The sequence below is a fragment of the Siphateles boraxobius genome, unplaced genomic scaffold (assembly GCF_051911475.1).
Source record: "Siphateles boraxobius isolate OS27281-9 unplaced genomic scaffold, OSU_SipBor_1 24, whole genome shotgun sequence".
Lineage (NCBI taxonomy): Eukaryota > Metazoa > Chordata > Actinopteri > Cypriniformes > Leuciscidae > Siphateles > Siphateles boraxobius.
In genome coordinates this window covers 18,040,889-18,067,500 of record NW_027508855.1, presented here as the reverse complement: position 1 = coordinate 18,067,500, position 26,612 = coordinate 18,040,889, and the positions used below count along the sequence as shown (strand labels likewise).

Here is a 26,612-nt window from a genome sequence, read left to right as displayed (position 1 = left end):
GCAATACGAAGTCCCTTTACGGTTTTTGATCTTGCTACATGCTCAAACGCTGTACATGCTAAGAAATTATTATTCTTCTGTGGCCAGGGAAGATACCCTTTTCTTAGAATAAATGAATAATCAAAAGAGTTCGTTGGACGAACTGATTAATTGATTGTAATATTAATTTAGCCATGTCAAGTTAATCCAATTAACTGACCCAAATATTCATAATTAATTATAACAAGTTATTATTGATTATTAATATTTCCTTACAAGTTTATTAATAAGTTCCTTACAAGTAATAACATCCACAATTTTTTTTCTCATTCTTGACTCAATATTTGATCAGACTGTGAATGTACATTATGTATATTTTTATATAAAAAATATGATATCATATAAGTGTGTGTGTGTGTGTGTGTGTGTGTGTGTGTGTGTGTGTGTGTGTGTGTGTGTGTGTGTGTGTGTGTGTGTGTGTGTGTGTGTGTGTGTGTGTGTGTGTGTGTGTGTGTGTCAAAAAATGCACAAATGTAAAAAAAATACATTTTAGATAATAAAACAACAGATTTAGGGTTGAATAATTAAGTCAGATGACTTTGTGGTTGTTATTTGGTTAATGTGATTCTCTAAACCTGTCTGAACTTGACAACTTCATACATCAAACAAATGTAAACAAAACATTCAGAAAAATGATTAAGAAAAGTGAAGAGAAAAGATCCTGCAGCATACCGAGACAAGACTCTTTATTTGATATTTTGTTTTTATATATATATATATATATATATACATATATATATATATATATATATATATAATGTATGTATTATATATGTAGTATAATGCATATGTAGTATGCAGTAAGCAATATGCTAGTACTCCACTGTAAACAGCCAAAGCCACACGCAGTTCTAACACACACACACACACACACACACACACAGATCCAGCTCATTTCTACTGTACAGACAGACATTCGCTCATTAAATCCTCAGCAGGTCTGGCTGTGTCGTCCAGCAGCTTAAATTTAGTGAGGCACGAAGTGAATGTTGATGGACAGGGACACAGAAGTTTGGATCTTGTGTGGCCAACAAAAACACACACATTCATACCCACACGTACTGTACCACCCTGATTCTCTGCCACACAACTGCGCTCTGTCAATCTCTCCGGCCGAATTACAAGCCCCCGGAGACAGAGTGTTATGGCAACGGCAGCCATAGAAACCGAAAGGACCACCATTCAGTCCTGAATCTGGATACTGATGAAATATTCCACCGTGATACACGCACACACAGCTTCACAAAAACACACACAGCCACACGCACAAATGTCAGAAAAGACGTTCGTACAGTTTTAAATTAATAAAACAACAGATTTAGGGGTTGAATAATTAAGTTAGATGATTTTGTGTTCGTTTGTGGTTAATGTGATTCTCTACACCTGTGTGAACTTCATACATCCAAAAAATGTGCATTCAAATGCATTGAGACTTCAGAAAAATGATTAAGAAAAGTGAAGAGAAACGATCCTGCAGGATTTGAGACAAGCAGATACAGACTCCTTGTTTGATATTTTGTTATATTATGCAGCGACATTCAGACTTTTGTTGGAGTCAAAATATTTTTGGGTCACTGCATTACCTAAAACATTATACAGTAGGTGTGGAGGTCAAGGAAAGACACTTTGAAAAAACAAAACAAAAAAAACAACCTCAATATTTTAGGTGAAATGCAACATAGTATTTAATAATAATACATTATATTTACATTTCAATGAATTAATTAACATAAATGAGTTATTTTATTGGTGCGTTTAACTGCATTGATAAACATTAATTAAAATCAATAATTTAATCATGTAAAGTCCTCATGAAATCAAAATTGACTATTCTTATTATTTATGTAATATTATTAATGATTTATCCATACATATAAAATGTATAATTTAAGTAATAATTTAAATTCTTAATCTTTAATCAAAATAACTTCCCCTCTCTCTTGCAGAGTCTTCTCTTCTCTGATGATGTGTTAACCGGCGTGAGGGCGGGGCAACCTGTCACTCACATGAGATCCACCAATGGCAAACCACAACCATACTATCAATTCCCCATGACAATATCAAGTCCCGCCCTACATTTTTTCTCGTTTAAGAAGCAGTATTACTCAGATATACATCACAATAGGGAAAAAAAGATGATCGCAACTTTAATTTGACTTTAGATGTCTCTTTATATTTCAATTTGAAATTTACTGTAATTTTCAATTTAAAACACCAAACAAACATGTCCTGTTACAGTACTCTGCTGATATCAGATGGTAATGCCATCCATGTACTTACTGTATATACTGTATGTATTTTTTTTCTAACGTGTGCAAAGTACCATAGAAGGGCAGTACATCAGCACTTTTGGTACTTTATTGTTAATGAAATTGATAATCCTTCATATACAGTAAGAATGAGAGACATCTGTAGACCAATCCTAGCACATTGGTCATCAGCAGAAAAAAAGTGTTGGAGGAAGAAGGAAAAGATAACTCATGGTGAGAGCAGGGTATAGCAGCGAAGGATTACACAAACAAACACACGGGAACGACAGAAAACAGACACATCTTCACATCTCCCGTCTCCCTAGTTATAAGACCGATCGTTACGGCTCTCAGCCAATCAGATTCATTACAGAGCAAATAATCCAATCAGACTGGAGCAGCACAGCAAGCTAATCGAATGAGAGAGGAGCGATAACAAAACACACAGGAAGTTTGCCATCACACACATCCATGAGCAAAGGACGGGATGAAATCTGTCTTACTGTAAACATGCACATAGTGATAATCTGAGGCCATTTATCACATATACACTTCCGTTAAAAGAATTGGGGTTGGTAAGATTTTTTATGTTTTTGAAAGAAGTCTCTTATGCTCACCAAGGCTGCATTCATTGGATCAAAAATACAGTAAACAGTGATATTGTGAAATATTATTACAAATTTACAATGGATTTTAAAAAAGGACAGTTCAAGTCCTTGATTCTGATTGGTTGAGCCGCGTTGCTCTACAAACATACACCTGTGACCTCATGACGTCAGTATTACTGATCCACTGCATCTGTGTGTTTAAATAAATATTCAAATAAATATTTGTATGAACTAACCGTTATACAAAAGCAATGAGTCCTGTGAAGCCGTGGTTTACAGTGATTTTAGAACAGCTAAGGGGGTTTTAAGCAATAAATAAATTCTTGCTTTAATTTTTTTCCTGTGATCAAAGCTGAATTTTCAGCATCATTACTCCAGTCTTCAGTCACATGATCCTTCAGAAATCATTCTAATATGATGATTTGCTGCTCAAGAAACATTCCTTATTATTATCAATGTTAAAAAACAACTGTGCTGCCTAATATTAACTGCTTTAATTGTGCTGCTTAATAAATGGAGTTTACTTTCTGCATGGTTTTAATATGTAACTATAAAATGTTTTTGCATTACAACTTCTCTGAAATGTTTGCTTATATATGCAAATGAGGCATTATCTAATTCAACATGCACTCATTTCATTCATTTCCAGAACAGATATAGCCAGGTTCAAAGTTCTTGTTTCAATTGGTTGACATATTAGGTTTGTGCACAGGAGATTTTGGAGATCTCTTTTTATCACTTCATAGTCCATAAATCAGAACCTGTTTTTAGATTATATAAATCATGTGAATGATAGAACAAACCCTTCAGAATCTGAATAATATAGATAGGAGTAAAATAAGTGTTGAAGTGGAGATTTCTGCCTCAGTGCAGGAGAAAAATACTTTTTTTTTGGTCCTGAGACTTCCACAGAAGATGTATACGACACGTTTTAATATTTAGACCACTTCTACTATTGATTTGCTGTCAGGATGTGAAGAAAGTTTCAACCAGTATAACAAAAAGTGTTTACACACACAATTAAAAGAGATGTTAAGACCGTGAAGATCCCACTGTCTGCAAACTCTTATATTATATGCTGAGAAGAGTGAATCAGTGCTGTCCTCTAGTGGGAAAACATGATCATAAACTGACCCTATTCATATATGACTGAAACATATTCCTGTTACTGTGCACATTTAATCTTTCTCCGTCTCTTAAACCAAAGTCATGTGAATGGGGGAAATACAATAAGTAAGGGATAATGTAGAGCGAGGCGGTTGTTATAGTGAATACATACAACCCCGACGCGAAGCGTTATTGTTATTGCGTTATTGTTTCTTCAATAATAAGGAAGTACCAAATAAATAAATATTTGACACAAATAGTGATTTAAAAAGGAGTTTATTGATTAAAAAAAGATTGTATAGCTTCCGCTAAAGAAAATAGTCCGTTCCGTCTCTACTGTTAGGATCCATGGCAACGTTCTGTTTTTCATGGCAACGGTGTTCAACCAAACCAAGCCATGTAATAACCAATTATATCATATAATTTCTGATCAAATATGTTGCTTCACAACATTACAGAAGTACAGAAGAAATGCGTTAAGCTGTTTTGCCTAGAACTGTGAATAAAACTTTATGACGACACTATAACAATGACACCATAACCACCACTGGATCTTTGTGGGGTGTTAATTAATTTAAAAGACCCACTTTCATTTTCAATAAATTATGTAACTGATCAGTTAAATATCATTAACAATATCAATAACATCTGTTGTGCTAAATGATCCAATGACCTTTACTCGAGGATCTTACAGTGAACAGAACTGACTGGGATTGAATTTCAGGATATGATGTATTTTAATGCCGCAACAGAGGGAAAAGCAGAAAGAAATAGATAAAAACAGAGACACAAAGGAGGAGAAAATACACGGCAGGAAATACAGGCCACTTTATTCTAATTTGGCTGTATAAGGAAAACTCATTGAGGAAGGAATTAAAAGATAAATGAAAATAAATTGTACATTTTCAAGCATGAAATGAAATTCAGCAGTGTTTAAAATAATGTTCTGGGTCTAAAACTTTGTTGCAAGCATCTGTGACATGCTTAACAGAAAACAAAATTCTATTTTCTAAAAAATAAATTATATTTACAGTAACGCACTCACAAGAGAAGTCAATAGGGCACCAAATAACAATTTTGAAAATATAACAACATGCTAACATGAGAGTAGTGTCATAAAATTGCATTTAGAACGTGTGTCATGAGCATGCAATTAGGATACATTCTGTTAAGAAGAAGAAGAATTTTAATCAAAATAATAAAGCAATAATAAAGAACTAAAACAATTAAGCATTTTCACACAAAAAATGAGCCTCACATAATTTCACCGTAGAACATCTTTCCTTATAGACGTCCATAAGTGCATTTCTGTAAATGCCGAGTTTGATTTGTTTTAACTAACAGATGAGGTGAAATTATTTTCAGTGTTAATCAACAGATGTTGTACAGTATATGGAGTTGAACTAGTTTGGTACCCAGAACGTTCCTTTATATAGAAACCAAAAGACCAAAAGCTGAAACATCACAGAAACTGATCCAAGCCACGCGTGTAATACAATACTGTAGAGCAACTAATAAACTTCACTAAATCCACGAGAACTGAGTTGGAGATGCATGTTGAATCTTCACACGCTGCCTCAAATCTACACACACACACACACACATTATAGAGCTCATGTTTTAAAGTTTTTCTGATAAAGCTTCACTCACAGTTTCTCTTCAGATTAGAAGCATCCCACACAGAACTTCTCTCACACACACACACACACACACACACACACACACACACAGGCACGCGCGCAAGCACACACACACACACACACACACACACACACACACATCTACAACAGGCTGAGGACGTTAAGGGTTCGGGCAGACACTCCATGGTGCCAGTCTCTGAGCTTATGATATTTGGGTCCAATCTCAGGATTAATCTTCACAACCCTGTATACAGGGAATGAACAAGAGAGAGAAAAACAGAAACAGGAAGACAGTATGAAAAGCTCTAGTGGATGTCAACGGCACTCTGATAAACCATGCAGACAGAAAACGCCACTGCAAACACATTAAAGTCAACACTAAATCAAAATTGATAAGTACTAACAACCTGTCACTCACATGAGATCCACCAATAGCAAACCACAAGCATCCAACCATCCAATCAAATTCCCCATGGACAAAATCAAGCCCCGCCCTACTTCCATTTCATGCAGACTTCACTTCAAACTCACTTCTGTAACTCATTCCCAAACCTATAATCTGCCTCAATATCTTACTCTAACAAGCATAAAAGATACACAGCACACACTGTATTATAATTACTATAATACTCTCAATATTGCTTATATGTGGGAGTGCAAAATAATAATCTCATGCCAGTTTCTAAATTGTTACACAAATTGTAGCTTTGACTGCATTCATCGAGCTCAACCATAAAACCCTGATTTGAATATTTTGTATTGATCTTTACTGAGATCAATTAAAGATCTATTTTGACTATGAGAACATGTTTATTAGTAAGTACAAAATAACTTTTATTTATTTTTTATTTTATACATTTTGTCTATTTAATCTGACACTATAATGCATACTGTATCATATTTGAAATACAAATTTCTAAGGTCTCTAAATTATCAAAACTTTTCTGAAAACCGTGTTGAACACCATGTACATGCCTTCTAACACCTTTTTAGCTTTTTTAAGTATTAGGGCTTTTAGTATAATTGTAAAAACATCTCCCTTCAGCTCGTTGTTCTCGTGTCTTTTTACTGAGAAATATTTACTGATTTTTATAAATTAAACATAAGAATAACTTTTATATTATTATTCATATTTCAATTAATAATATTTCAACACTAACTGGACTAAAGCAACTTAGGTTTACTTGATTATGCATACATCTTGTTTTATAAAAGGCCTTTTAAAATGTGAATATCAAATATGATCCATCAGACTTTTGGGGAACGTTTATTTGTTCACCTCTCAATTATTATTGTATTGCATTATATGTTTAAAAACTAATGAGCTTTGATCATAAAACTAAGCATTTAAATATCATCTTACAAACACATATTATTGGGAGATACATAGTGACAACTGATATTTATATTCATTTTATGTAAGAAGTAGGCTACGTATCTTTTACTTATAGTGTGTTATATATATTTTGTTCATATAAATATCAGCAAATTACATATTTTTGCTCAGTTTGGGCCTCTGAAGAAATAGTTGGTGTTTTTTCTCTTTGAGTATGATCTCCATGTTCTCACTATATCGTACTACATGAGCCATAAAAGCCTATATATCAAATATGGTACTCTACAAAAAAAAGAAACACATGCAATGATTTTTGTTTTAAAAAAATATAATTTATATAGATTTAATAAACTGTTCAATTTTTAAAAAAAATCGGACTATTATTTCATAAAGCTTTGCAGGGTTAAATATTTAATGTTTAATGGTTATTACAAAAAAATTACTAAATCACACAAATAGTCTAGTAAAGGTTGCAAAATCACAAACCGAAACAGAAAGTAAATTAAAACAGCTCATGTAAAATTTAGTTTGACCTTCTGAGGTTGAAGATCAACATTTTCTAAATGTCTTTTCAGTGTCGAGAAATAAAGAAAAACACTATTTTGTGCTTTATTTGTGAACTGCACATGCTGGTTAACTGGAGCCAGAGCTTTAACACAAACACCAGAAAATGGCTAAATCACACAGGTCAATAACAGCACACAAACGGTACAGCGACAATAAACAAATCAACATCACAATAACAAAAACACAAGCAAACACAGCTGGCAGGAAGAGGACTTACTTTGTTGTCTTCTTCGCTGATTCAGCCTCCTGTGAGGGCTCTGATACGGATAAACATGACAGAAAACATTCATTATGACATGCTTTCATGTGATAGATAGTGGAATGGCTAAAGTAAAGACAGTCACATTCTCTTACTTCCTCCCATTCGCTGAAATTCAATTTAAAACATCAAAGTTTCCATTTAAAATCCCAATTTCAATCTTAATCTCAGAATCAGTATTGAAGGTTTTGCACACAATGGGCCTCATTCATGAAACATGTGCAGAACAAATGTCTGTGTAAATGGTTTGTAAAACCATTGTTACGCATACTGGAAAATTGAATTCAATTGGGAAATTTTATCTAAGAATGTTTTTATGAACGATTTACACAGAAATGCATTCTGCCAGTTTATTATGAGAACCAACATTTTATTTAGGACCAAAATTTATATAATGCATGATGCATTATATAAATTTTGGTCCTAAATAAAATGTTGGTCCTCATAATATATATATATATATATATATATATATATATATATATATATATATATATATATATATATATATATATATATATATATAATGAGGGCAATAATAATAAAATAATAATATATAATATATAATGAGCTCTGAGGGCATATTTTTTCTAACATAAAAGTGTGTTGCTCTTTTATATGGAACAATTAAATTCAATCAATACATTACTAATTTCTACATCTAAATAATTAAATTACATAAGTGAACCTAGAATAGCAATTATAAAGAAATAAATCACATGTTGCAACTAAAAGAAACTACAAAAAGGAACAAAATAATAAAATAAGATAATAAAATAAATATCTTTCCACTCTCACCAAGTTCAGATTCAGTGCCAGTGATTTGGGCAAGGATCCGGAAGGATCGGGACTGTGAAGTTCCTGTCCGCGGACGCCAGTCCTCTGTGTCCTCCATGATGCGTTTCCTGCTGGCATCACCGTGAGTTGGGACGTGGTAAAACTCAATGTCGGTCTCTGTGATAGGCTTACGAGGAAGTCTACACACACACACACACACACACACACACACAAAGAGAGATACTGACTGTCAGTCTTGTGTACATGTAATCATGCTGCACATCAAATGCACAAATTAAGCAACTGAGTATTTGAGTAACAAGAACACTGCTGCTTATCCCCCCTTACCTGTAAACTACAGGCTTTCTGAACGAGGACGGAGGCATAAGAAAAGGAATAAGGAAGTTAAAACATTGTAATCATTCTCTATCAGAGGAGTTTTACACACATTACAGATGTACTCACTTAGACACAGCTGGAGGACCACTATGAAGAATAAAATAAAAAATTGTCATCACATAACTGACAGCATTTGATTCAAATATTCAAAAATGTATGATAACCATAGCTTCTGCATAATACTGCGTTGTTACTAGTCTACTGTAAAATCACAATTAGTAGAGTCTTAAAAAAAACGTTCACATTTTTCTGTAATTACTAATATCAAGTACATTTACACAGCTTTACTGTAGTGTAACTGTAGTAATGAACTCAAGTTGAGGAAATGAAAGTTAGAATATCTGCACTCGACCAGTAGATGGCGCTGCTGCACATGGAACAAAACATAATTAATATTAAGTATTAAAATGAAACTTTTGCAATTAATATCACACATTAATATTAATATCAAGTACAACGATGGTATTTTGGCCAACTGTGTGGTTACCAAAGGTAATCTTTGTAATGTAACTTGAATTTAAAAAGCACTCATTTAGTTAAAAACTTATTTTAAGACTGAATCAGGTAAATAGATAATTTTAAACAGAAAGAAGACTTTTTTTACTTCAAAATCTTCCAAGAAAATGAAACAACTTAAGCAATGAAAGTTAGAAATTCACTATACCAGTAGACGCACATGGAAAGAAACACATGCAACAGGCTCATAATTAATAGTCTTGAGAAGTATTTAAAAAAATGTATATCAAGTACATTTCTACAGTTTTACTGTAGTGTAATGGTTGTAACTATGGTATTTTGACCTGTGCAGTTGCCACAGTAAAACCTGTAAGGTAACTTGAATTCAAAAAGCACTAATTTAGTTCTGAAAAACTGAAATGAACGTTTAAAATGCATGAGACCAGAAGGTGGCGCTGCTGCACATGGAATAAATGACATGGAACAGGTTTATGAAGCCTGAGCTTTCAGTAAGACGTCCGAAATCTACAAGTTACGTCAATCCAATCTCTCAAGAAACATTTTTACATCCAGTACGACGTACTGATCGTGCCAAAGCCTGTCTGTACTGACACGTAAAGCATACATAAGCTGTCAGTAAATCAACGCTGTCAGGCTGTGGACTGTGTGTGTGACGAAAGAGTGTTGGCAGGTTTCATTTGCTCACTCAAGTGTGTTTGACAAACTGATATGCGAGGAAAAAAAGCTGACTACCTGAAGACCACCACTGCGATAAAACACGTCTCAGTTGGAACATGACATGCATATTATCAAACTCACGTCATCAAGCTCATGCAATGAAAACAGAAACACAATCAAACACAAACCCAGCTTTGCTTTGGTTAGGTGTGCTCTGCATTAAAGGGATAGTTCACCCAAAAATTTAAATTCTGTCATTAATTACTGTCCTTCATGTCATAATAAACCCATAAGACTTTCGTTCATCTTCGGAACACATAAAAGGATATTTTTAAATAAAATCTGAGATAATTCTGTCCCTCCATTGACAGCCTATGCAACTACCACTTTTAACTCTAACCCAACCAATGAGGTTCATTCCCGTGTTACGCAGCACGTTTGAAGTTCAGCAAGAACCAATGAGGTTCAGTCGGTTCAGCTTCTGTTTATGTTTGCTGGTCAATATTTATATGTGAAGAAAAGCCTAAATCAAACCTGTTCATCATATAAAGCTATCGAGTCTCTTCAGACAATTTGGACCAAACCGCTCAATTCCTATGGATTAGTTTTCCGATCTCTTTTTTGAAGCGTCAAATTGGTAGTTGTGTAGCTGTCAATGGAGGCACAGAATTATCTTTAGGGTTTGGAATGACAGGAGGCTAAATAATGACAGAATTTTCATTTTTGGGTGAACTATATCTTTAAAAGCCATTGTTACATAATCAGCGATACTACAGTAATAATAAAAAAGTACTAATACTAACATGTTTTTTTTTTGTAAATACCATGGTACATGAATATGGCGGTCATTCATTACCATGGTAATTCTATCGTTTTGTTTTTGGACATGGTACAATCATGATACTGCAATGGTATTCATTACCAAATACCATGAATATGGGAATCATTTAGTGCTACAAAACATCAAAATACCATGGTATTACCATCTGATACATCACTTTGTCAACATACTGTATGCCAGAGTAAGTTTTTGTAAGGGATTGTGTAAACTTTGGCAAAACAAAACTGTCATATTAGGCAACACACAGACAGACACACACACACACACACACACACACACACACACACACACACACACAATGAAAGGAGCATCTATATGGTACTGACTTTATGGCTGGAGTCGTCTGCTGAAAAGCACATAGAGGAGAAAATAACTATTAAACACAATCATCACTAACTCAATATACACAACAACACTGATTCCTAAACCCCTCTGAAACAGACCAACAGCTGAAGACACACACAAACTATATGTATGTATGTATATATATATATATATATATATATATATATATATATATATATATATATATCATTTAAAACAATCAAAATGTCAAATGTGGATGATTGAGGCACAAATACAAATGAATGAAATCAGGAATTATTAAACAACAGCTAATTTAACTGTGCATTTACTGTACATTTAGTAATTATATAGTGACCAGAAATATTTCCAGAATAATATAGAATATCTAGGTAAATATATAATAATATTTACATATAAGATATTCATATTTGGATAACATTTTATTTTATAATACTTTTTAAACTTTTGATATTTTTATTGCAATTTGACTCAACTTTTTATGTAACTTAACTTTTTAACTGTAAATTACATTACAAACTGTATATCCCAGATATATATGCCACCCTGCTCTTAAGATATTGATATCAGCATCAGCCATTAAAAACACCATATCGGTCGACAAAGAGCCAGACAAACTCAATCCAGAAGAATTATTTCCATTCAAACTAAGTACAGTATCCAGAACCAAGTACGCACAGGGTTGCATTAAGGAGGAATATGTTTCCTCAACAGTTGCCTATAAAAATCACAGACAGGCTTGGCACTGATTTGACTCTTTAATGTACAGCTGTATGAGGATAATGAGGAGGATTTATCAGTTTACAAGAGAGGGAGGAGAAACCATTAGATGAGTGCACACTATGACGAGAAGCATTTGGTTTTCATCAGTTTTCTCTCCCCCGTCTCTAATATTTTACTCTTTCTCTCCTTTTTATCTAGTGAATCTAATGCTCTCAAATGGTCAGAATGAAATACTAGCATACAACACAGTATATACTGCATATTTTGGCACTTGTAATAGGTCAGCCCAGTGTCCCATGCAAACTACCATGTACACATACTGCATATTGCAAAAAATAGTATGCAATTCTAAGCACTTAATGAGAAGCAGAATGGGTTTATTGGGCGATTAAACTATAATCTGCGCTGGTATCAGGCTGATATTATACTATTAAAGTTATAAGTACAAAATGCATCACAACAAACACACTGATCTGATGAGACGTGCGTTTGTGTGTGTGTCCCAGAATATGTGTGTGCATCAGCACGTGTAATTAGACACGTAGTTCTTCTGCGTAATAATGTCAATCAGCACTTTTTAAACCATCATTAAAATATGAAACCCAGAAGGGAGGTTTGCACACACTCAAAATACATTATCCAAGGGAGAGCCCTGATTCACACACACCTAAACACATAACGGATACCATTACGCAGATCTAAATATACACACGTACATCACAGCCACTGACAACCACTCATAAACTAACAAAATCTCACATACGTCACTGAACGAAAAGAGATACAGAGTGATGCTGCCAGAGACTTCAGAGCATCAAAAACATTCAGGAATATTATTTAGTGATCCAAAGACGCCCAAAAATATATTAAACAAATAAGAAAAATTACAAAAATGAGGAAGCATGGAAATATTCCTACTTTGGTTGGGTTTAAATGTTAGCATGACTGATAAATGAATATTATGTGGTATATTGGCCTTCCAAGTATTCAAAAATCAGCTGTTGTGTACTTGTGGTCTAATCCAACCAGCTAAACCACATTACAAAAGAGGAGATGGAGAGGTACATCATGGAAACCAACTAAACACACTTTCATATTCAAATGATTTTTTGGATATGATACATATTTTTTGAAGTAATTTAGGCCTTGTCCACACGGACACGGGTATTTTTATAACCGTGACTTTTTTTTACGCAGTTCGGCCGTTCGTCCACACGGAAACGCAGTATCAGGTCACTGAAACCGAACATTTTTGAAAACCCCTGCCAGGGTGAGGATTTTCAGAAACACCGGTTGCGGTGTTGTCGTGTTGACAGTAAAACCGGGGTTTTTGCCTTGCGACGTCAGAGTGTGCGCCGTTATCCGCTGTGTTTGCCATCAGATTGTGTGCCGCTAGATTGTGTGCCGCTGACGGCTTCTGATTGGCCAATGTAGCTTTACGGTTAGGGTTAAATCGCGGCCTCCTGGTGTGGCATGCTCTTGACAGCGCTTGACAGCGTGTTTTTCTTTTTTTTAAACGCAGGAGGAAAAACTCTGGTTATAAAAATACCTGTGTCCGTGTGGACTAGGCCTTAGACATCTAAAAACAGCAGCCTGGAATGTTCTGTCACATTGTCAGTCTGTTTTGATTTCTGTCTTTGGTCTTTGTTTTGTCAATTAGCTCAGTTCTGTCTTTCTCCGCCCCCCTGCCTTTGTGTTTCTATGGTATTTGATTGATTGTTAGTTCAGTTCAGGTGTGTCTTGTTAATTTGCTCTTCAGTTGTGTTCTGTTTTGTTTTTTGTCAGTTATTAACGTTGCATTAACGTTTGGTTGTTCTGTTCCTGTACCAGTGATCCTGTTTTTTGAAGTTTTGTGTTAGTCTTTAAATAAAGCTTCTGCACGTAGATCCTGTTTCATCCTTGCTGCAACCGATTGTAACATTAATATTGTTGCATTACACCAGGGTTTCCCAAACGAGGATTTGTGAGTTTATGAACAACCAAATAATTCAAATTAATGTATCATTAAAATGAACAAATGGTTCTTGCACAATTAATCAAAATAAAACTGATCAAATCTAATCAAATATCAAAACACAATTACCAAATAAAAAGCTGTGATTTAATGAATGAAATGCATAGTCTGATGCGCTGCGTGTTTCAGAATGAAGAGTGGTGCTGTGTTTATTTACACGCTCACAGCTTATATAGCTTGTATCAGAGCAGCCTGGTTCACAGTAAATGCTGCTTCTCACAAACTCGACTTTAATATGCATTTGGGAATGTAATGTGCGCTAGGTTTACTTTATTTACATTCACATTAGCATATTTTCCAACATTTTTGTGTGTAGAAGTTTACAGCATTTAACTAATATGCCACCAAAATAAAACGTGGAGGACTTCAAATGTAAAAAGCTTGAGGTTTTGAACATTTGAAAGTGAAGAATTTAAGATATAAATATTTGTATTGTAACTTGTGTTATAATTATAGTTTTTTATTTTCTGTTTTAATTTTAAAGCTTTAATAATTGTTTTTTTTTATACATTTTCATTTCAGTTTTAGTTATTTTAGTACATTAAAGGGGCACTAGGCAACTCTAGCTATTTCTTCGCTGATTTTCATTTTTGTTGTCGCATGTTTTCTCAACCAGCTCCCCCTACAGCTGTGGGGCGTATATTTCACAACAATGTCGTAAAAAAAAACTCACTTGCGAGACCCTTCTCCCCCTTTCTACCGCTGCTCATGTGCATTTGTTAATATCGGAGCCGGCCAACTTTATCGTGTGTAGTTTGTCTACCGAGGTGGGTAATACATCATACACATTGAGGGCGGCGCGTGTGTTTATGTCGAATTGCCGTAAAGCAGTTTGTGTTTCTTGCTCATTCTCGCTTCTCACGAGACTTCCTATTTCCAACTTAACGGGACGTTAGTCCCATGTGGCAAGGTTGGTTTTCCGCCTAGGAAAGTTGGGGGGAGCGGGGAAAGACACCATTCTCACCAGAACAGGTTATTAAACCATCCAAATGATTTCTAAACGGTTTTATTAAGTTGAAATAGTTGCCGAATGCCCCTTTAAGTTAAACTAAATGAAAATGAGAAATGTTTATTTGGCAACTAGCTGAAATAAAATATGTTGAAATAAAATATGTTTTATGGTTTTAGTTAACTATAACAATCCTGGTACTCAGCTAGAGTAGCAAAACAAACCAGGTGGTCTCCCAGTCTGACCGGCTTAAAAATGCCCAAATCCTCCCTAAAACCAGCCAACAGACCAGCCTGATCATGCAGAGAGACACAGCAAACCTGCAAGTACACAGTCTTGCCCCTTTGTCTTATATTAACAATTTTTTTCCCCTTCAAATCAAATGATGTAATGTTGTGATTCATTTCAGAGCTGGTTGGTTGTGTATTTTCGTCTGAAACGTCTATGGAGAAAATTAATTGGAAATATACTTTCAGAACCCAGACCTCTGAAAAGTTGGTGTCACTTTTGAGCTCTATTGCTGCCTTCGCATGCTTTCGGAATTACCGTAAATATGAGTTTCCTAGTTAAAAATTGGACATGAACTTCCTCTAAAGTCATGTTTACCACAGGGAAGTTCTGTGATCATTTTGATATCCAAGTTTCCAAGTTGGGCGGGCCATGAACTTTAAACATGACAAAGGGAAGAACAATTGCTGCTGTGACTGGTATTCTTTATTGTTTTTTTTCACAACTGCTACATTGCTTTGTCTTGTTAAAGTAGTGCATTTTTACATATATGAATAACCATTTGAAGCGTATTGTACGTTTTATACACAGAGAAAATAGCCTGTATTTGAACGAAATTCCAGAATCATCAGCAAGCGGACTATAGCATGGTAATCTATGAATGTTTATTTGGTTGTCAATGAATACCACTAAATATCACTTTGATTTTAATAATATTTTCCCAAAAAATAGGTAAGAACAAACCTGCTGTCCTCCATGATTCTTGTTCTTTCTGACAACAAAGCACTTAAATGCGACAAGCTCGTAATTTCACGTTAATAAGTGGGAAGTACGAAATTTCCGATAGCACATGAAGGCAGCATAAGTTTATAAGTTTATCAAATTGTCAATCAAACTCTTACCCATTCAGCTGAGAGCTCTCACCCTGGCTTTCCAGCAGGCCCCGCCTCTGGCCCATGGCAACTTCACAGGCATTCTCATTGGAGTAGAGATAGATGGGTGTGTTATATACCGAAGGGCGGGGCACCGACGGTATATGATTTGGCGAGCCATCAGTAGGAGTAGGCGGAGCCAGTGGATTAGGGCTTTGAGCTGAGGAGGCGAGTGCAAAAGCAGATGCGGCGGAGGGAATGGAGGCAATGTGTGGTGACCCCGCCCCTCCAAACGAACGAGTGCCCCTATTGGAGGATGTAGTGATGTGGGTGGAGTTTGTGATGTCAGAGGAAGATGGAATGAAGGTTGTCATGGGAACGGGTTTGATGATTTCCACAGAAACATCCTAAATGGAAGCACATGCAGGACTCAAACAAAACGACAACAGTAATGCAACAAATCAACAGATAGCACACAACAACGAATGGGTTATTCAGCAGATGATATTACACCGCTGAAAACCTAAATAGTGTGTAGCAATATATTCAGAATGGAACACTAGCTAACTGCTTACTGGATACTGCACACTATATACTATTTAATAAATACATGTTCATGTATTATGCAATGATACTGTTGTTACATGATTGCAGTGAAAAACCACCAGAAATTAATTTATTTTCAGACATATATTGCTGACATGAACCAACAGTAAGGATTAGTGATGTGATTTGGCCATTTTGATTAAATTGAAAACATCAAGAAAACTACAAATGCATATTTTTTCGAAAATTTGCATACTGTGCATACACACTTTATAACAAAGAAATAAAATGTGATTTCATAAAGCAGTATGCAGTGTGTACTGTATTTTGAAAAAAAATTGACTTGACTATTTACAATAAGCATCATTAACCATTAACATTTTTTAAATCTTCATCTTGAATCATTATTTTGATGAGCCAATAGTTAAGGTATTTTAACATAAAACTGGAATAAAAATGACAAATAATGCATTACTGAAGTTCAAACAGTAAAGCATAGTGCTTACAACACCAATGCCATGGGTTGGATTCCCAGGAAATGCATGAACTGATACATACAATTACTGTTTCATATAATATTTGAAAAAATAGGTAGTATGCATTATTAAATGTTCAGTATGCAGTGTACTAGTTTTCCATTCTGAACACAACCAATACAAGACTGAACGCAGAGGCACACTTTTGCTAAAAACATGCTAAACTAAAACTCATGCATAGATATAGAGCTGTGTGTCTGTCTTAGAGGGGTATAATGACGTACACACAAACAATCCATTCACAATACTCCAGTTGTGCTCTCTCGCTGGCTTTATGTGTGTGTAAATCTCATACCTTTGGTGCCACATCTGGTTTTGGAAGACTGGAAGCTCTGTTGAAACAAACAACGGACAAAAACATTAATGACTCTGCTGTGACCACATCTAGTGCTGGCAGTGGCATTACATAAGGAACGTCGAACTGTGGTTAGCAATAAAATCATAGGCCTGTATTTATAATGACACGGAACAACTGCATGGAAGTTTGCTGAACGCTTCAAAAATTATTTTGCCTGCAGGGGAGAACACAATTAGGTTTGCGTCAATTAAAAGAAACCAGTACAGGTATGGTTTGAAACTTGCGTGATGTGGTGTGTTATTAAACTAAAACTATGTTTTGACAGCAAGCAATATTGCTGTGTGTGTCTGTGAGTGAGGCTGGCAGAGCGATTGAGTATCAGTTACCATCTCTGAGAATATGAAAGACCTTCTAGAACAATCTCACACATCTCTTAAGTTTTTTTTAAAATGTATTTATGAATCATTTTGACCTTTAAAGATGTTCCCAAAGGGAGGTTTTATCAGATTTAGCTTCTGGATACAATTTTGTCCATAAAATGTAGCCACTCACATCTTGAAGAGTGTATTATATAACAGGAGATGCATTTTCTCTTATATGTCGACCCTTTGCATTTTGTTTCTATGTAAACACACACACATGCACACGTGACTTCATCCCTCCACGGAGTGAGATCCAGCGGGTCGGGGTGAGTTTAGTACTGTTGATCCGGTCAGATGAACATGAGTGGTCACACTGCTGCAGTTATGAGCTAACAATCTGTTCTCAGTACACTCAATATAGATCCACAGGACACAGAAGACTGCCAGAACAGCGCCAAAGAGAGAAACTACTCTGGTTATGTACTCATGTTACTTACCTGAATCCTTTGTATTTAAATGCATTGATTAGTACTCATGAAGTAGTTATTTTAACAAACCCAGTATATAAAAACGCCTTTTTTAGAACATAATGAGATGTACTTAATGTTCAAAATCAAAAGTCAGTAAGATTTATACTTATACTTTGTAAATAATGTTACAACAGATTTCTATTTCAAACAAATGCTGTCCCTTCTGAATATTCTATTAATCAAATAATCCTGTAAAAAATATTACAGTTTTCGTAATATTACAAATACAGTACAAATGTTTTCAATATTGATAATAATAAAAGCTGAGCAGCAAATCATCATATTAGAATGATTTCTGAAGGATCATGTGACTGAAGACTGGAGTAATGATGCTGGCCATTCAGCTTTGCGACACAGGAATAAATTACATTTTACAATATATTTACATAGAAAACCGTTCTTTTAAATTGTAATAATTATACACAGTTTGACTGTTTTTAAGCCTTAGTGAGACTTCTTTCATAAACATTGAAAAATCATGCTGACCCCAAACTTTTGAACGCTGGTCTAACTGCCAGAAGTTACGTAAATATGTAAGCCGAGAGCTTCTGGTGTTGAAAGTCCAGTTGATTATAAAGAGAGTGATCAAATTATGTCTCATTAAGACAGCAATCAATTCCAAAGTAGATACAGGCACTTCTGAGTCTTTGCTTTTTTGTTAGATATTCTGCCTCAAGAGTTCAGAGCTGCCTGATGATTTGTGGTATGAAGCGAAGTTATTAAATAAATGATCTCACATGTTCATTTATACAGTAAAACATATAGTAAAACATTCTTAGAACATATTTTTGTTATCTGGAATGCAAGTACATTTGTGTAGATGTGTTAACACTTGTAGATATATTACTAAAAATATGTCATGAGAAGTTCATAAAATCAGAAAAACACTCATTTCGTCTGTATTTTCTATCCATCATCAAGTCTCTTTAACGTTCTGGTCTCTAGATACAGTATGGAACATCAAAGCAAATCTGTGGGATTGGTTCACCTACTTGATCATCCACTAAGTGTATTTCGTATGTCTGATCACTTATTGTACATTCCCATACATTTATGTCTGTAGCACAAACGGTGCATCTACCGTACGGTGACATCATCATCTCAAACTCACTCAGAGCATCTGTTTGACATCTCATTTATATCTCACACCCTGAGGCTGCAGTCTGACGCATGACTCACTGATTTCCCTTCATTAATAACTAAAGCTCTTGCAAACTCAGAGTTCCTATTCTGCTAGAGTGTGTGAATGTGTCTGCTTGAGAAAGACTTGTTAAAAACAACCCACAGGAACAAAACATCACAAATTAGATCTCTATTATCTTCTCAACTGATTCTCCTAGACAACAATGAGATTAAACAGGGAGAAAAATAAAAAGCCTGATGTATTAAATATATTACTCGACAAAAAAACATGTATTTTTAGAATTTTTTAATATTTAGTCTAAAGTTTCAATAAAATGTTCCTTTTCAAAAAATTATAAAAAATTTTTTTGATATTATTTCACATGACAGGCTTTACAGGGTTAAAGAACCCAAGACACCAATACACTGATCTAAAGAATATATAACTATCCTCATATAGCTCAACTCAAGAACCGTATGTGCTGAAAAATGGACCAATGGCAGAGTGTTCGGGACACATGTATGAAATTGCAATACCATGTGATGACACTAGGAGCGCAGAAATCACTCACAAGACAGCTTTAAAGGGACCGTTAATCCAAAATGAATATTGTGTTATCTTTTTTTCAACCTTTTTGTCATTTTGTCACTTGGAAAAGAGCAACTTGTGCATTATATATATATACTACTAAACATCTTCAGTTGTGTTCCACAGAAGAAAGCCATACTGTCAGGCTTCTGTCACTTCTGTCTAGTTTATTTCTTGGTTCCCTTTCGAGAGCGGAAACTCAACATTGCGTAGCTACGCTGCGGGAATCTTATGGGCTAACACAAGCTTGGAACAGCTGGCCAATTGTCGCGAAGTATGCAAATACTGACAGCCTCGCAGGCAGTAAAAAATGCATGGGCGCGACAATTGCGTCGGAATCTCTTTCTTCATGCTGTCATCGTTGAAGTTGCACCTGAGGACTAGTTACCTTTTCTTCTTCGCATCTGATGGCTAACCTTTGCAGGATTTGTGCGGGCCCCATCGACTCGCCCCATACCTACGAGTACTGCGCCGCCTGCCTGGGCCCTGCCCATGCCAAGACGGCCTTCTTGGACTCTGCCGACCTGCCGGTACGCACTCGAGAGGGTTCTTGCTACTATGGGTCGAGGCCAACTGCCGCCAGCGAGCCGCTGGTGGGCCCTCCCCCATCCAGGAACGACGGTGACGACAAGGCCTGAAGCCATAGTCCTCATAGTCGCCACGCACCAGTCCTTTTCGCGGACGCACTGGACTCGACGCGAAATGCTCCGGTAAAAAGAAAGTAAGTCTGGTATCTCTAGTCGAGCCGCCGCCAGGCTGCCTCGAGGAGGACTCCGTTCTTCCACGACGTCCACGAGCACATGGTAAAGTCGTGGCCTACACCACAATCGGCACGCGTCGACGAGACGAGACGGAAGTCCACAGCTCTTTGCGCTTGCCCCCCGTCGAGGAGACCGTCGCCGTGCATCTGTGCCGTCCATTCGTCTCTGGGCGCGGATCTCAGCTTGCACTCCAAGCCGTGCAAGTTCACGGCTCATCTGGCTGAGCATTTACTGAGCATGATCAGTTACTGAGCATTTCTCTGAGGCACAGAAGGCTCTTTCCGTTTCATCTCTGAGGCGCAGAAGGCTATGAGTCACGAATATTGCTCCATCGCTCGTTCCAGCCCTCGTCGAGGTCTCTCTCTTTGTCAGCACCTCGTCCCGCCTAAGATCGGCTGATCAGGTTGCCCATGCATTTTATAATGCCCGCGAGCTGTCAGTATTTGCATACTGCGCAACAATTGGCCAGCTGTTCCAAGCTGGTGTTAGCCAATAAGATTTCATCAAAAGTGGAGAAGGGAGGAGTTCCTGCTGCAATGACTCGTTCCCGCCTCTCAGGGAACCGAGGTTACAATAGTAACCGGAGACGTTTTGTGACAGGGCTCTGACACTCCTGTTTTTTTCATGTCTATGTGTGGGCGCGCAGCTTCGAGTGTTCTCGAGCCTTCGCTCTCTTGTCTATATGTCTTGTTTACATGTGCGGGGTGTGGTGTTTGGATCCCGTCACTTCGGTCTAATTTGGTTTCGGTTCTGTGTCGGGAATCGGACATTCATGCTCCGTGTGTTTGAATTCTGTCGTGAGCGCACAGGTTTAGCTTTCGCTCATTCTTGTGCCCTCTGTCTTGTTGTGTGAGCGCGCGGTTTTGAATTTGCTCGGACCGTACGCTCTTCTGTCCGTGCGTGTTGTTGTGTTTTGTTTTGTGTAGCACGCGGTTCATTTTTTCATCGGCCTTGGGGTAGTTTTTGTTGTCTGTTTTGTTTTATACTATTATCATTAAAAGCCCATCAGCTCTGCACCTGAGTCCTTGCTACTTCCACCAACCCAAACTCTGACACATGCAGGCTTGGAACAAAATAAGGCCAAAAATGACAAAATGTAAATTTCTGGGTAATCTAATCCTTAAGATGCAATGTTGAAATCGGAAAATATATCAGTTTTCAATCAAGAGAGCAAGAGGACATGAAGGAGGATAATTATTAAATTATTTTCAAGTACAAAACCATGAAATATTACAAAATTTCTATGTTGGTGGGAATTTAATTACACTTTGAACTCCCTTCCAAATGTTGATTTTTATCCTGCTGTATCTCGCTAATGGAAAATGGGATTTTATCCAGCTGTGAGTGATATCCTGTGAACGCCAACACACATTCAGGGATGTGCTCAGTGCAGGACAGTGTGTGAGACAAGCTGCAGCTTACGCTTTTCAGTCCCCAGACAATGGAGTGCTCAGAATACACTCACAGAGAGAGTGTAGAGATAAAAGTGCAAAAGAGCAATGAGTTACAGACATTAAGAGCAAAAATTAAGTCAAAAAAGGAAAGACATTAATATGATAAAGACTGTTAGCGGACCAGATTAGCCCTTTTTCCTCTCTCTCTCTCGGGATATGAACCCATGTAAGGGTTTGTTATGGTCCTGAGGTTATTCAAAAGTGGATTGGGATGGAGTTTAAATGGTTTAATTAAATCAAGCTCCAATCGGTCAGCAAAACACATCCCACAAACCCATGTAATCAGGTAACCTGCATTCAACCCTGCAGTAAATGGTTGAATCTGATGCTATGTTTGACGTATTCTGTGCCTAAGAAGTTGTGTGGTCAGTTTAATCTGAGCTCTGATTAGGATCTGGCACTCATTTGTGTGTTTAAGCATTCAGAACCAGTGAGGATCATTTGTGTGTTGTGGATGTGGCCTAACAAAACGTCAAACCTGGACCATAACACAAAAACAGACAGATGCCTAAACAACACACGCACAGAATCAAGAATTATAGGTTTTCATTAAGCTGACAAGATTTGTTGTTTAGCTTCGTTTACGTGAGTCAAGCTGTTGAGAGAGGGCGTTCAATTATTTTTCCCCAAAGTGCCTTTGTTATATAAGTGTATAAACTCATTTTAGTTCATTAATGTCGAAACAGAAGCCTGCAGTGTCTCAGATCGGCCAATATAAACATCCACCAAACACAACACACGTCACCAAGGAAAAGTCAGTCCACTTGTAGGCCATCTTGGTTACGAGTCCGGCAAGTACTGTCTACTTGAATAGGGAAAGACCAAAATATCAAAAACTGACTGTAAAAATTACGTTTCAAAAACATCAAACGAACAATAGCATAATATATTATCTTTGCATGGTCTATAATAAATAAAACCACAATGAGTTCTCCCATTTTTAATTTTTTTTTCTTACTAGAGGCCCATCTCTCCTGTAATGAGTGGACACATTACACCTGAGCTCATATGCATGTTTTGCTAAATGTTTCATTTTTATACACAATAGAATAATAAGTGAAAGCATCCTTAAAACAAGATAACATTTTTAGCTTATATGAAATATTTGTAATGGGGAAAAAAAAAACTTTCTCCTTTATATTAAGCTGCAAATTCAGTTTAAACAATTGAGATGTTTAATTCTATGGGTCAGAAAGAAGGTGGAAACTGTCATATAAAACATATAAGACCACAACTATTTTGGAGTAAGAAATCTTAAGAAATTAAAATTGTAAATGGACTAAAGGGAAAAATAAACAAACAAACAAGCAAATAAATAAATAACCTTAGGAATTTAACAATGGTCTTCAGGAGAGAATAAAATAAATAAATGGACTTTATGGTAAATAGATAAATATTAATGCGTTGAATTAAATAATTAATTAAAAAAATTATAACCTTAAGAAATTAAACTTCTAAATGGACATGATATGAGCCTCTGTGTGAGTTGATCTGATGGTGAGATGAAGTAAAGTAAAGGCAGTGGCACTGGCCCTCTCACAGCGAACACAAACCAAAAGAAATCAATAAAATAATTCACTGCATGTGCTTTTAATTAACATGGAGTCTCTCGTTCACTCTGTGCAATCTACTGTCATATATGAGACTCAACAGAAAGCCAGTAAAACTCAAAATCTCTACCCAATAACTGCAGCTAAAGCCGAGTTTGGTATCTCCACACAACTCTCCAATAAAACACAAGCGTCCTCCATTAGCACTAAAAACAAGGCCCACAGACACACACACGTGAACGCACAAAACCGTACAAATGTCTGTTTTTTGAGTGTCTTGCTAAAAAATGTTTAATTCTCTGCTGTTTCCGATTTACACAAAAGCAATTTAATGAGTAAAATCCCTCATTACCTGCAGTCTGCTGTAATTATGAATAATAAGAGGTAAAACTAAACCATAAACCGCAACATAACCTGGTAACCCAGACTAAAGTGCATCACCGCTGTGCAGGAAACTGGAAATATATTAATCTATTTCATGCAAAACACACTGATAAGCAAACAATTTTAATATTTGCAATGTATGATGCTTCAAAAAAGAATATACAGTCAGAATACACAACTGGTGTTGAATGGCTGGACTCTTTGTATTAGACCAATGCAAACACTTCAATCTATGTAAGCTAGATTTTGTGCATGACTTTACTCTCGAATGTTTCAGAGTGCAATTTATGCAAAAAAAGTGTTTCTTCAAATTTCAGGCTTCTTATGACAGTCTTCTTCTACAGTCAGTTTTCTCTTTCAGCTCGACTATACTGTCATGACAGAGAAACAGTTTGAAGAGACGTTATGCCTACAACTTCATAGCAGCGACCTGATATGGACATTTGATGGAAACTCTATCCCCCCCTTGATTAATGAGGTTTGGTAATTCCAGAAACGTACTCAATGCAAGTAAAGTGCATTGCAAGTCTGTGGCCTCATTGAACATACTCAACATTCTTCTGTAAACTAATAAACCTGCCAATGTATATTATGAATATTGTTTGATAAAGATTGGTGACCATCTTGGCTGAGGGGTCACGGGATGGAATTGGTGTGTGCTGCACACATACACAAAATAGCCGTGGCCATGATGATCAGCGCTGTATCATCTAGAGCGGACTCAGGCACGGCGGCCATCTTGTTCGAGGACTGAAGAGGCAGACCTGGGCATGCTGGTGACTGTGGTGGGCTAAGCTCTGTCCCAACGTCAAAAAACGTTTAGGGGACATGTCCTCCTCAACCTCCCCGACAGTGAAGGAGGACCCACTTAACAGCAAACCATAGTCTATATTGTTCTAGGATCAGTTCTGGTTGGCGAGAGCACAGAACATTTCAGTGTAGACCTCGATAGTACAGGTACCCTGACGTAGAAACAGAATTTCCTCTGCTGGATCCATGTATGGCAAAGTCTTCTGTCACGTTCTGCAATACAATAGTAGCGCAATAATTCTGACTAAAATATACATATTGCTAAAATATTTGTTGTTGGAGATAATAAATGTGCCATATGTGGAATTTTAAACCTACAAGTATATTTATATGAAAGCGACCATTACAATCGGGTAATCAAATGCAGGCTAATATAATTAGTTTGTGCTTTTGTTTTCATTTTAATTTTTAGTTTAGCCTTTAGTCATTTTAAAAACAAAAGCATTATTTTTGTTATTAGATTGTAATGTTACAATGTTAGAATGTAATGTGATTTTAAGCACCTCTTTGCACATAATATATTGCATAGCCTACATTACATTCACTATATTTGTTTCCATATCCTTCAATATCAACATTGTTTGGATATCATTGAGCAGGACGTGAAATAATTTTTTTTTAAATAAATACAGACTTTCTTTATCCAAATAGAAAAACGTAGAAAGTACCGAGATATATATCGTATATCGCCATTTAACCAAAAAATACCGAGATATGATTGTTTGGAAATATCGCCCAGCTCCATTTAAAACACATTCAGTTCATTAGTGCTATTATGGAAATCTTATTTGTTTTTTACCCAGTTAATTTATCTATGACTGCCAAATATGCATCACATTAAGTTTATTGGTTTGTTTATGTTAAAACTGTGTAATCCAAATGGATGGAACTTTTATAAGCAATTCAAATCTTACATTTAAGCCAGTATCTTATTTTCTCCCATATTCATAGTGTTTGACACAGCTCATTTATCTGTCCATCACTGCCAGTCTCTCTCACTTTCTCTCGGTTTTCACTTCTACTAGACCAATCCATGAGCATTTTTCTGTCACCACCAGGCACACTGAGTCTGGCTGTTATGTGTCAGCATGTGCGTGTGTGTTTCCCATGGCTTGACAGTGAGACAAAATTTTCCATTAGTGGATGAAACAAGGAAACAGGAAGCTGGCACACACACATACAAGCAAAACACATACTTATTCTGGTCCCAAAACTCATACCGTACCATTCAAAAGTTTGGACAATTGTGCTCCACTAGTTCTCTGCATTTACGATAGATTATGAGTGTTTGCGAGTCTGCAACGTGACAACACTGGGTCTGAGAGATTAGTTAGCATACGCTTTCAACACGAAACGGCTCAAATACACTATTATGATGCAAGTCTGAATGTTTTATCTTTCATTAGGTCTTAGCCTTCACTTATTTATCAAGTCATGACGAATAAATGTAAAACAAAACCAAAGCATTGTATATATATATATATAGATGGTTTTATTTTTTACTTTTGTCAGAGCTTTCTTTAAAGGGGTGGTAAAACACGATTTCACTTTTCTTACGTTAGCTAGTGTGTAATGTTGCTGTTTGAGCATAAACAACATCTGCA

General features: G+C 36.2%; 1 protein-coding gene across 8 annotated transcripts in view; it reads right to left on the bottom strand.

Moving 5' to 3' along the window:
• The window catches only part of pdlim5a (PDZ and LIM domain 5a), a 61,004-nt gene that overhangs the window by 18,952 nt on the left and 15,440 nt on the right, over nucleotides 1-26,612 (bottom strand). For 2 of the 8 annotated variants that reach the window (XR_013206906.1, XM_077241819.1), the window contains exons 4-9: nucleotides 17,444-17,480; nucleotides 16,097-16,473; nucleotides 9,048-9,068; nucleotides 8,931-8,948; nucleotides 8,604-8,782; nucleotides 7,764-7,803 (exon numbers count right to left, since the gene is read on the bottom strand). Coding sequence is in view for 7 of the 8 variants with exons in the window: in XM_077241819.1 (XP_077097934.1) it covers nucleotides 7,764-7,803; nucleotides 8,604-8,782; nucleotides 8,931-8,948; nucleotides 9,048-9,068; nucleotides 16,097-16,473; nucleotides 17,444-17,480 (672 nt within the window). In the remaining variant the exon portion in view is untranslated. Of the gene's footprint in view, nucleotides 1-7,763; nucleotides 7,804-8,603; nucleotides 8,783-8,930; nucleotides 8,949-9,047; nucleotides 9,069-11,282; nucleotides 11,303-16,096; nucleotides 16,474-17,443; nucleotides 17,481-26,612 lie in introns of all 8 variants that reach the window. The other 6 variants (XM_077241822.1, XM_077241823.1, XM_077241820.1 and 3 more) reach the window with 6 other exon arrangements.